This window comes from Vespa velutina, chromosome 6 (assembly GCF_912470025.1).
Source record: "Vespa velutina chromosome 6, iVesVel2.1, whole genome shotgun sequence".
Classification (NCBI taxonomy): Eukaryota; Metazoa; Arthropoda; class Insecta; order Hymenoptera; family Vespidae; genus Vespa; species Vespa velutina.
Window position 1 is genome coordinate 5,187,965 of NC_062193.1, and position 11,496 is coordinate 5,199,460.

Consider the following 11,496-nt stretch of genomic DNA (forward strand, 5'->3'; position numbering starts at 1 on the left):
AAGTCAGTCATATAATAAGGGAATCTCAGTTATAAAATAAAAGTAGACTTCGAGAAGAATATACCATACGCGATGATCTGCACGTAAGCCATGTTGAAAAAAAAGGCGGGTAGTTTATACCTCAGGAATGTGCATAGGTGTTTGAAGTACCCACGTATAAACATCATCAATATATTACAATATTATTATGTAAATCTTTGATGTTACAATTTCATTTGCATTTTTTTATTATATTTTTTAACCGTTGACCAAAAATAATTTATAAATATGACTAAGGTATTTTGCATACTTAACTTCCTTTTTTTTTTCATTTTCTTCTTCAACTTTTCTTTTTCTTTTTGTTTTAATGTTAACAATAAATATGATATATAATATAACGTTATGAACGTTGAACATTTAAATAAAATATTTTTTTTAATTCTTTCTAATTTTTTTTCTTAATCGTAAAAAATTTGTTACAATTCGAATTTTCATTTTTATTCCTACGTTACTGCCAAGATCGAGGAGTTGTCTATATATATATACCAAAAATTAAGAGAACACGCGTCATAATGATACATACGTATCATATGAAGGTTATATAGTGGAAGTCGTTACAAGCTTTTTATAATTTGTTAATTTCAAGTGTAAATTGCATAAGGTAAGCAATATTATTTTTATACGTAATAAAATTAATACGAAATACTTGCTATTTTGAAATGAATAACGTCAATACTGATTTAAAATAAACAATTGAATTTTTGAATCTTTCTATTTCTTTTTTCTTTCGTATCTATTGTAAAATTTCTTTTACACAGATTAAAAGAATCTAACCTCGAAACGTGAACATGACAATTTATATTGCAATCATTCACATTTATAATCAATCATATTATAGTAATCGAGTCATTACTACAATACGATGTAAAATAATTTACAAATTTTGTAAGTTATTTAACACATAGTGTGTTAAATAACTTACAAATTTGATATAAGATGATTAATCAATGATCATTACGATTTTTGTCAAGTGAAACTTTCACCAGTAACAATATTTACATTAAAATATGAATGTCGTAGATGTATTATCATATTAAAAACAGATAATTACCCATAACAGATCGGCATTAAAAAAAATATTGTTTACAATGATAGGAGAATGCAAAAGTGATGTAAAGAATATTTTTTTTACAGAAAAATGATTATTTCACAGTTAATATGTCGTTCTATATTATCCAAAGTAACCAGAAATGTTTATAGCAATGGTAAACAAAAAATTAAATTTATGTCGACACAAAACTCAAAACCAGATACCAAAAATAATGTTGAAACTGTTCATAACATTGGTAAGAAATGTATTATTTATTTATTGTCTAAAAGTAAAAGTACTTATAATAATTTTTGACTGGGTTGTTACAGGAGTTCACATGCACCCTGTTACTAATTTTGACAAAAGAATATTAGTATGGGTTAAACGATACCCGTCTATGGCTGATGTACCTGCACAAGTCACGTAAGCAAAAAACTAATATATAATTAATTTTTGGAAATATATTAGCATTATTATAAAATGTTCTATAATATAAATAACTTAATTTTTTATTTTTAATAGACGTGACTGTATATTGAATGCACGAAGTAAAGCTAGAGTACGCACTTGCAACATTATGATAGTAATTTCAGTAATAGGATTTCTAATTGCTGCTATAAGTGGAAAACGAGAAGTAGCAAGGGGAAATACACTGACTAAAAGAGATTTGGAATGGCAAAAAAGCTTACGAAAAGAACAAACAGCAGCTGAAGATAAAAAGTGAAGCACTTAAATCAATAGAGATATTTATGTTATAGAAACCAATGAATATAACATGTAATAATTTAAATGTTTATTTTTGCATGCAGTATTTTTGGAATTATAAAGTGATAGTACTCAGAATGATATAATAATTTTCAATAGCTTTAAAAAATAGTTAACTATATTTATTATATGCAAGTAAAAGCTATTTTTATAAAATAGCTCAAAAAATATATATGCATATAATTATTTATATTGCAATAATATTTTTCGTACATAGATGTAATGAAATATTACCATTGCTATCATTACTTTCATACTTATACTGTAATCATATAATTTTAATTTTCAAGTAAGAATATTTTCGAAATTAAAATATATTTTGTCTGTAGCCATGTATTTCTCATTTATGTTAAGAAAGAGAAAACATGTTTGTTTTTTTTTTTTCTTTTTTTTCTTTATAAAAAATATATCTAATAAATAGGATCAATAATAGATCCTCAATATGTGCATAACAAGATAGTTTATGTTTGTTTGTTAACTCTAATTATCTTAATCTTTATAAAAAATTACTTTATCATAAAAACGTACGATCATGTTTCTGTTATTGATATCAAAGAACATTTAACTATTTTATTACCAGCAAGATAATTTGTACACTGCAACAGCAGAAAGAATCCTTCCATATTGATTTTATGTAATTCATTATCCACAAATTACCTATTTTTTTTATTGTAATAATTATTACATACATACATTACTCTTTTTCAAATTATACATCATGTGGAAGAATTCATCATGTAAATTCTATGGACTTATAGTCGGTGGCTTATAATAACTGCGACACTTATCATGATAAACTTGCATTGTACGATTTCTCAAAACTTCTTCCACACCAACTTCTGATTGTAGTAAGCGCAAATTATTCTGTTCTTTTCTTAAAGTTTTTATAAATATTGGATCATTCCCTTGACTTTCCTTTTGATTTTTTAAGTATTTCACTCTTTCTTTAGCAATGTTTAAACATTTATTGATCGCACTTTGTCGCTGAATATGACTACTCTGAACTTCTTCGTATAATTCTTTACACTTTGATGTTGGATTTACATCGCTTTTAAATGATTCTGTAGGAAGTGTTGTATTTAACATGTATATAATTTTGTCATCAAACTGTCTCATTTTCCGTAACGTATCCTGGAATACAAAAATTAGAAGAAAATATGTTTCAAATATATCGTAACCCATACGTCGATTAATATATCGTTATTATAAAAATAGCGTTTAAAATTATTAAACTAACCTAACTAACCAAAAAAGGATATTTTTTTTTTAAATTTATCGAAAGCTAATTATTTACATCGCCGTAAATTTCGATAAATATTAGTAATGATCTTTTGTTATCCATCTCTATTTATAAATTTGGAGAAATTTATAATCTAACTTTTTCATTAATGATATATAATTACACTATCAGCCGGTGAAAATCGTACTAAGTATGGTTCAAAAATTATTCGATCGCATGACTCAAGTTGTGTCAGATAAACGTAAAATTAAAATAATAATATCTAAAGGAGGATATCTTTCGCTATTATATTATAGTTTATTATCAAATATACCTGAAATTCTAAAAAATCGACGCATTCCACGCTAGCAGCAGCCATCTTTATCGGGCGAACTCCCCAGTACAATTGGTATGTATGATATATATATATATATATATATATATATACACATAACATACACATATACAAAATGGATACAGTGCGCTCTATATGAAAAGCATGAAAGTTAAAGGCTATTAAGCAGCTTTCGATAGAAGCGTGCGTGACTTTAAGCATGCTAGTAGATTATGAATTCACACTTTTCATTTTCACATAATTATATTTTTTTTTTAATGATGGCGTGCTTTCGCAGTAATGTGTAATAAGTACGATACAGTATGCATTTATTTTACGATATAAATGCATAAAAGATAATAAATATAATTGCTACGAAAATTAGTGAATATTTATATATTAAATATTATTTTATATAAGTATAAATGTATTTCTTTTTCTACTATTTTTTTCTTTTTCATTATTTTCATTATTATATTATTATACTATACATCATTAATATAATAATAATAATGATACAATATAAAGAGAACTAATTTTATAAGAAAAATCATGGAAAAAATTTAATACTGAAAATTTTATTTCATAGGAAATGAACTAATGTTTCGATTTTTATATAAATAATATATAATATATAAGTATATATTCACTAACTATTATTTTTGATCAAATAATCGACAAAGTCTTGATTTTAGTCGTACATATATATATTTGATATTTGTCCATAGAATTCTATTATATTCAATCTACTCATTTGTGGAAGTATTATTAGCAATGTAAAATGTTAGATCTTTAATGTTTGATCAGAATTAGATAAAAAAAAATTTTGAAAATATATTGAGACATACAGCCCATTCGCCCGATAGTACTCGTATCAAGTCAAATTTTGATAGATAGTAAGTAATATCGAACCAGATCTCACCGCGTGGAGGTTGCTGCATATGGAGATCCACGAGTTAATGATGACTTTATTTTAAAATCTCCATATCGAGATGCCTTTTCGTTTCGAGAGCTTTAAGCTTCTTAACTAACAGGAGGTGAGTCGTGGACGGATAAACATCCATTGTCCGATACCGTCAGATTGCAGACATAACGAATTAATAAGCAAACATTTGAGATTTAAATATTAATACTTTTTTAATTTTATAATTATTTTAACAATATATAATATTCATGAAATACAATAAACTAATATTTAAACAATAGTACATTCGCTTAAACATTACAAAGCTCGTAACGTACGATAAGCGTTAATTAAAAATTTTTATATTAAACATTTCAAATATTTTCAACAATTTCTTATTATAACAATAATACTAATTATTTTATTTTTATTTTTCTGTTTCAAAACAATATATTTCAATTAATCTACCTTCAGAAAAATATAATCTCGCATATAGTTTTTTTTACTTTTGTTAAATGTACTATATACTGTGTATACAAATTTTTTTTATACACAAACTCGATTGTTAGATAATTTTCATAAAAGATATATCTATCAAGTTTGTACATCGACATAGTACGATTGCATTTGTAGTTCATATTTTGTCCGTACCTGTCGCTGAAGTTACTTATATTACAAGCGAAATGTAGTAAATAACAAATGTTATTCTTTGGATTTCGTCGATTATTTATTATTGCTTCTAAATTATATGAAAATTACATTTTAATAGGACAATTATAATTTAATACAAAGTATTTATTTACAAATTTTTTATTAAATATTGTCCATTATAATTGCATATATATATTCCAATAAATTTCAGGTGTTATTGTTTATGTTATTGCATAAAAAGTAGGAAAAAATTTAATTAAAAATGATGCCAGTATTGCCGAAGGATTCAGAAGGTAAAGAGGGAGAAGGTAGGGCTCTAATAAAGGTTGTAGAACGTCCAACATTTATATTAAAAACCAGAGAAGGTGAAAGCAGAGCAGTTTCACCAAGTCAGCGTAATGGCAACAAGTAAGAATTATGCATTTCTGAATTTTGAATTTTTTACCATAGTAATTACATATATATTAATATTTTAGAAAAGAAGCAGATTCAACTTCAACAACAATGCCATTGAAACCACCAGATAGTAGGTTCTTTATTTATTATAATTTAATATATTAAAATATCATTTATTTAATATAGATACAATCAAATAGTAATTCGAAAAAATTTTTTTTTAGTGACACGTACAGTGATTTCTACATGTATTGAAATGACAAATTGTGCTAAATTTATGGATGAAAATATGCAGCTTAGCGAAAGTGCATTAGAGTTTTTATGTGACCAACAAGACTTTTTAGTAGTGGGATGTTTAGGTCCACAAGGTGTTGGGAAGTCTACAATAATGTCTCTTCTTACATCAAATTATAAGTTAGTTTTATTCTAAATGGATATAGTTTTCTTTTATACAACTATAAATATAATTAAAATTTTAATGATGAGCTTAGAGCTGACATTTTTAATGTTCAAGATATGTCCCATCATGAGAGTGGTACAAATTGTACTAATGGAATAGATTTTTTTGTAACTAAGAATAGAGTGATATACTTAGATACACAACCTATTTTGTCAACTTCTGTGATTGACTATGCTTCATCATTTGAACAAAAAAAGGCTACAACTGATTTTGTTAATACAGAAACCAATTTGGAATTGCAATCATTACAATTCGCAGCATTTTTATTTTCAGTGTGTCATGTAATTATATTTGTACAAGATTGGTTCGTTGATCCAAATTTAGTCAGGTATTTATTATAGTACGCATTTTGTAATTATTATTGTAAATATTATTATGCATTTGTGTAAAGTATATTTTACAATGAAGATTATTTAGTCATTGGCTTTCGTACGTATAAGGAAATCTTTGTTTTATGATAGGTTTCTTCAAACAGCAGAAATGCTGAAACCATCATCTACAACTACTATGGATCAAGATTATGTTGAATATTATCCACATATATTATTTTTACACAATAAAGTAGAAGCACAAGATTTTATGCCAAGTACTGTTGGCAGAATGAAGGTATTTTTTATTAGTGTAATATAATACATTATTGGAGTATTTTATGAGATATTCTATCATTTTATTACTTTCTTTTCAGGAATTTTATAACAAAGTATTTGCCAGTTCCAGATTACAAACTCACAGTGGCTTAGACATGAGTCGTGGCTCAGTTGAAAGTGGTTTGAATTTATTTTTAATACCATTAATTACAACAGAAGGTAAATTATTAATTAAGTAGTTTAATATGAATATTTATTTTGTATCTATTATATCATATATCATAATCGTAGATGAATACAATGTGCAAGAAAATGAGAAAAGACTGATCGAACAATTAAGAATGAAAATACATGGGGTATCAAGGCATCCGATGACACCATCTACATTAACAGAAAAAAATTGGTAAATAAATTTATAGGAAAGACAAATTATATAAAAAATCTACATAAGTTTCCATAATATATTGATTTAGTAAAATATAGAATACGTAATACATTAATATTTGTATGTAGGTATCACTATGTTTCAAAAGTCATGGAGGCAATAAAGAAAAGTCATTTGTCATCAGAATATGGAAGATTAATGCCATAAAATGTAATGATATATTCATAACAACAGAAGATTTATGATAAAAGTAATATAATAGTAAGAATACATTTTTATTTTGCACTATTAATAAGTATAATTTGTACTAATATAAATTATATATTTCAATCCATATTGAAAATAAATCACAGAATTGAAGGTACTTGAAAAATGCCATTATACATTTATTATTTTTATTAAAAATAAGATCTCCTATTTTCCTTTTTATATTTCTTGATATAATAAATTGTGGGAAAACTTCACATATAATCAATTGAATAATTTCTGTATTGTATCTTATGAATAATCTTCTTGTTCGCTATCAGTTTGTTGCATTGATGTCATTTGTGCAACTGCTTGTAATTGTTGCCATTGTTGTTGTTCAGCAACAGCTTGTTCTTCTCTTGCTTTTGCAAAGAGTTCTTGTTGTTGTCTCAATAATTCCTCTTCTGGAATTCCTAAATTTTCTAACCTAGTGCTCTGACGTCTTCTCTTAGCTGCTACTGCTTTACAATCTCTTAAAACAGCTTCTGCTTCTGCACTGTAATCGCCGAAACCAAGTTTTTCAAGTGCTTGCAAAATATGCTCTGCATTTATTGTCTTTTTTTGTTGTTGATTACATATTTCATTAGCTTCAGAAGACAACAAATGGATGAACTCTGTACAACAATTTAAGATTAATTCCCGTGACTCATTAGCAACGCGTACATGTGGTAATATTTCCTTGATCATCTTATTAATGGATGCACGAGGAAGTGTTAACTCGTCATCTTCAGCCGGGGTCATCGCAGCCGAGGCCATTTGAAAACCTATAACATTATATAATTATTATTAATATAATATATTATTAATATAAATTATTTATATCATTCACAATATCATAATATTTACTTTATTATTTAATTACATTGAAATATATTTGAAAGAGAATTTTTATGAATATAATAAAATATTTGATAAAAATGATATAAAATAAAATTAAATGGATCTTAATCTTATCAAAGATTTTGTTAAAGAAATCTTTGTCCCCTTAACGTACAATTTATCAGATAAGATTTTCTCAGGCACTTAGATCAAATTTTGAAGTACGTAAATCCTACTAGTTAGTAAGAAAACAGAACAGTATACTAATCTGATATCTATTATTTCATTATTTGTTTTATTGACAACAAATGCTATCTCAAACTTCATCATTTTTTTTACAATTTATTGTGACTTTTCTTATTTTTAATATTAACATATTATGGGCATCAAATACAGATAAATTTGTTGGCAATGTGAAAAACATCACAGTATATACTTTAAAAGATGAAAACTATTTAAATGATAATGACATATATAAATCCTTAAAATTAAATATATCTTGGTTATCACCAAATGGGAATAAGCAACCTTCTTCATACAGGTAGACATGTGACATTGGCACCAATTATAGTTAATTTTATAGTACAACTATTTATAAGTTTTATATTATAACAGTGTCATAGTAACAAGCATATCAAGTGAAAAATCAAATCTTGCAATTTGTCCAGAAGGAACATTGTATTATAGAACACAAAATAACAGTCAACTTAATGTTTTACTACCACAAAATAAGTTATCAATTGATGTACCAGAGATGTATATTCATCCAAGCTGCTCATACAAGATAGAAGTTTATGCTAATCCAAGAACAAAGCCAACGGGAACGGCACAAGATGTAAGTAGGCTTGTAATTAATCTATAAACAGAATATAGATTTTCTAAATATTATGATATTTGTGAATTGATACTATTTATTTTTCAGATAATTTATAGAGTTCCAGAATGTATAGATAATAAATGCACTTGTACAAATAAAAAATCTGTATTACCAATCCCTCGTGTAAATGTGACTGTTAAGACATGTCATGTCTTAATTACATGGAGCATAGAAACTAATGATAGTTATGTACATTCCTACAGAATTTGGTATAATACAGTACATTTACTTAAAAAATAAAATATCTTTTTTAATTGATATATTATTTTTAATATTACATGATATTATTTATATTTCAGTATAGGAGTACCTCTTTTAATATCAAAAGCAGGATTTCCTGTATATAATATTTCACAAATAGGTATTACCAAAGTAAAAACTAATATTTTTTTATGGAATCTACATAATGGTTATCAGTGTAATGAATTACAAGATAATTACAAGGTATTTGTAACTGCAACAGATGATCATGGTTGTTTAGGTAATGATGGAACATTTATCATCAATTTGATGGATCAGAATTCATCATTGCAAAGCTATTTTATTGTAGGTATTTATATAAAATGTCAAAATACTATTAAATGATTAATTATTTAATATATTTACTGATTAATTGTTTGATATAATTTTTTAGGTATTAGGGTCTGTTACCATTATCTCCATAATATTCAGTTTGCTTAGTTTTATTTTTTTTAAAAAGAAGAAACGAAAATTCATTTGGAGAGAAGGACATACATCACGGTAATATGAATTATTCATACAGAGAAATATAAATTAATATGTAATATATATGAAGATATATTTTTGTTTAATTTTAGAATACAGGCAATAGATTCTATTTCTAAGTGTAAATCAAATTGGGCGAATTCTATTCTTCGAAAACATAATATTCTATATACTCAATGCAATACCGAGGTATGAAAATAATATATATATATATATATATATATATATATATATATATATATATATATATTTGTGTGTATATATGTACAATTCTAGATAATTAATAGTATAAACAATATTTTGTAAAGGTTATACCATTTAAACATGAAACAAATGAATTTGAAATCCCATATAATTCTTTAAAACTGACTTCTGAATTGGGTGAAGGCCAATTTAGTAAAGTTTATCTTGGATACATAAATAACAATGTAACACCAGTAGCAGTTAAGATGTCAAGGTTATCAAATGAATTAAATAAATTAGATATATACCGAGAATTTATGGAGGAGATTGAAATAATGATAAAAGCAGGACAACATCCACATTTAGTTAATCTTATGGGTTATTCCATTGTGCCAAATAAATCTATATGTATAATTTTAGAATATCTGGAAGGTGGTAATTTATTGGGATATTTGCATTCAATAAGAGATAAAAAAGCTGAATGTGGATACATAAAAAATATTTTTAATAGATATGGATTTAGATTTGGTTCTTCAGAAAGTATATAACATTTTATTTCTGTATTTTCTTTTTTTTTTTTATATTTCACATTCATAAAGTATATTGTTAATTAATTTGTTTAATTTTTACTTCAGCATTATACACAACAATAAATAGTATATCTTCAACACATTCAAAAAATGACAAATTGAAATTGCCTAGTTCAAGATATATTAATTTAGAGTCTTCTAAAAAAGAAGAAAATGCATTAAATGCGCAGACTGAAGTTGAAAGAAATCAATTTATACAATTTGCTCTTGACATTGCAAAAGGAATGGAACATTTGGAATCTAAAAGTATTATTCACAGAGATCTTGCAGCAAGGAATATTTTACTTACTTCAGATCTATCTTTAAAGGTAATAATTCATAAAATCTATTGATAGAACTAATAAAATTTGGAACTTTTTGTAATTTCAGATATCTGATTTTGGCCTTTCTCGAAATGGAATCTATACTATAAACGATAAGTCAAACAAAGTACGTCAACTTCCAGTACGCTGGATGTCTCCAGAAACTTTACAAGATCGTATATTTTCTTCTAAGAGCGATGTATGGTCATTTGCTGTAGTATTATGGGAAATTGGTACTTTTGGAGCATTTCCATATTCACATGTACCAGATGACAAATTATTAGAACATATAATCATTGAAAAACAGTGTTTAAGTCAGCCAAAGAATGTTCCTTGCGATATTTATAAAATAATGCAATATTGTTGGGCATTTCAACCAGAGAATAGACCTACTTTTGCACAACTTGTATTGGATTTACAAGCTTTAATAGGATTTTTATCTTTACAAAGCGGAAAAAATAATCCTTGTTACACATTACTGTCCTATCCTTAAAATATGTAATAGAGCAAAACGAAAATTGCAACTATCAGTAATGGAAACATAAATGAAAATTGTACCTATGTTTTGATATTAAACAATAGATATTTAAATAAAACTAACTGTCATATTATTATCGATCAATAAAAATTATATATATATATATATATATATATATATATATATATATGTGTGGATATATTATATATATATATATATTTATTAAATTTTATATATAGATATTACTGAATACTGATTGATCAATGGTTAAGGCGGGCAATTTACTTATCTGATGAATGTTTTTTTTCCATACAATTTTTGCAAGCTTACAATCTGTTTCAAGTCTCCGAATTAGCTTCTGCCGTTTATTTAACACTGTAATGGTTTATACTTTATATTTTAGCACGGTCGAAATACAATATGTACCACTTTATTTGCTACTATCGATATATGTCGGTAGTTACTGATATTAAGCTTCCTTCATTGCCAACGATTTAATGTGCTT

General features: G+C 25.7%; 5 protein-coding genes across 13 annotated transcripts; 3 read left to right on the forward strand and 2 right to left on the reverse strand.

The window, feature by feature from the left end:
• Positions 1 to 482: 482 nt before the first annotated feature.
• On the forward strand, positions 483 to 2,162 carry LOC124949848 (protein FAM162B-like). Its single transcript, XM_047495583.1, has 4 exons — positions 483 to 640; positions 1,174 to 1,325; positions 1,399 to 1,492; positions 1,592 to 2,162. Exons 2-4 carry the CDS (start codon positions 1,178 to 1,180, stop codon positions 1,791 to 1,793), a joined length of 444 nt encoding a protein of 147 aa, XP_047351539.1. The 5' UTR covers positions 483 to 640; positions 1,174 to 1,177; the 3' UTR covers positions 1,794 to 2,162.
• Positions 1,323 to 3,459, reverse strand: LOC124949849 (protein MIX23). 2 transcript variants are annotated; one of them, XM_047495584.1, is made up of 2 exons: positions 3,388 to 3,459; positions 1,323 to 2,965 (listed from the first exon to the last, which is right to left on the reverse strand). In XM_047495584.1, exons 1-2 carry the CDS (start codon positions 3,430 to 3,432, stop codon positions 2,579 to 2,581), a joined length of 432 nt encoding a protein of 143 aa, XP_047351540.1. In that variant the 5' UTR covers positions 3,433 to 3,459; the 3' UTR covers positions 1,323 to 2,578. The 2 variants fall into 2 exon arrangements, with proteins under 2 accessions (XP_047351540.1, XP_047351541.1); XM_047495585.1 differs by lacking the exon at positions 3,388 to 3,459 and adding an exon at positions 3,072 to 3,248.
• Positions 3,460 to 4,928: 1,469 nt separating this feature from the next.
• LOC124950082 (nonsense-mediated mRNA decay factor SMG9) lies at positions 4,929 to 7,134 on the forward strand. Its single transcript, XM_047496255.1, has 9 exons — positions 4,929 to 5,082; positions 5,154 to 5,350; positions 5,419 to 5,468; positions 5,563 to 5,752; positions 5,830 to 6,126; positions 6,260 to 6,404; positions 6,484 to 6,604; positions 6,677 to 6,788; positions 6,899 to 7,134. The coding sequence occupies exons 2-9, from the start codon at positions 5,205 to 5,207 to the stop codon at positions 6,975 to 6,977; spliced, it is 1,140 nt and encodes a 379-aa protein (XP_047352211.1). The 5' UTR covers positions 4,929 to 5,082; positions 5,154 to 5,204; the 3' UTR covers positions 6,978 to 7,134.
• On the reverse strand, positions 6,374 to 11,484 carry LOC124950084 (protein Dr1). 7 transcript variants are annotated; one of them, XM_047496262.1, is made up of 3 exons: positions 11,322 to 11,483; positions 8,558 to 8,691; positions 6,374 to 7,780 (listed from the first exon to the last, which is right to left on the reverse strand). In XM_047496262.1, exon 3 carries the CDS (start codon positions 7,770 to 7,772, stop codon positions 7,269 to 7,271), a length of 504 nt encoding a protein of 167 aa, XP_047352218.1. In that variant the 5' UTR covers positions 7,773 to 7,780; positions 8,558 to 8,691; positions 11,322 to 11,483; the 3' UTR covers positions 6,374 to 7,268. The 7 variants fall into 7 exon arrangements, with proteins under 7 accessions (XP_047352218.1, XP_047352215.1, XP_047352216.1 ...); XM_047496259.1 differs by having other exon boundaries at positions 8,585 to 8,691; positions 11,322 to 11,480; XM_047496260.1 differs by having other exon boundaries at positions 8,585 to 8,691; positions 11,305 to 11,480.
• On the forward strand, positions 7,947 to 11,127 carry LOC124950078 (mast/stem cell growth factor receptor Kit-like). 2 transcript variants are annotated; one of them, XM_047496241.1, is made up of 9 exons: positions 7,947 to 8,376; positions 8,451 to 8,670; positions 8,758 to 8,921; positions 9,012 to 9,258; positions 9,347 to 9,453; positions 9,531 to 9,627; positions 9,747 to 10,161; positions 10,257 to 10,519; positions 10,581 to 11,127. In XM_047496241.1, exons 1-9 carry the CDS (start codon positions 8,144 to 8,146, stop codon positions 11,004 to 11,006), a joined length of 2,172 nt encoding a protein of 723 aa, XP_047352197.1. In that variant the 5' UTR covers positions 7,947 to 8,143; the 3' UTR covers positions 11,007 to 11,127. The 2 variants fall into 2 exon arrangements, with proteins under 2 accessions (XP_047352197.1, XP_047352198.1); XM_047496242.1 differs by having other exon boundaries at positions 8,203 to 8,376; positions 8,504 to 8,670.
• Positions 11,485 to 11,496: the final 12 nt, after the last annotated feature.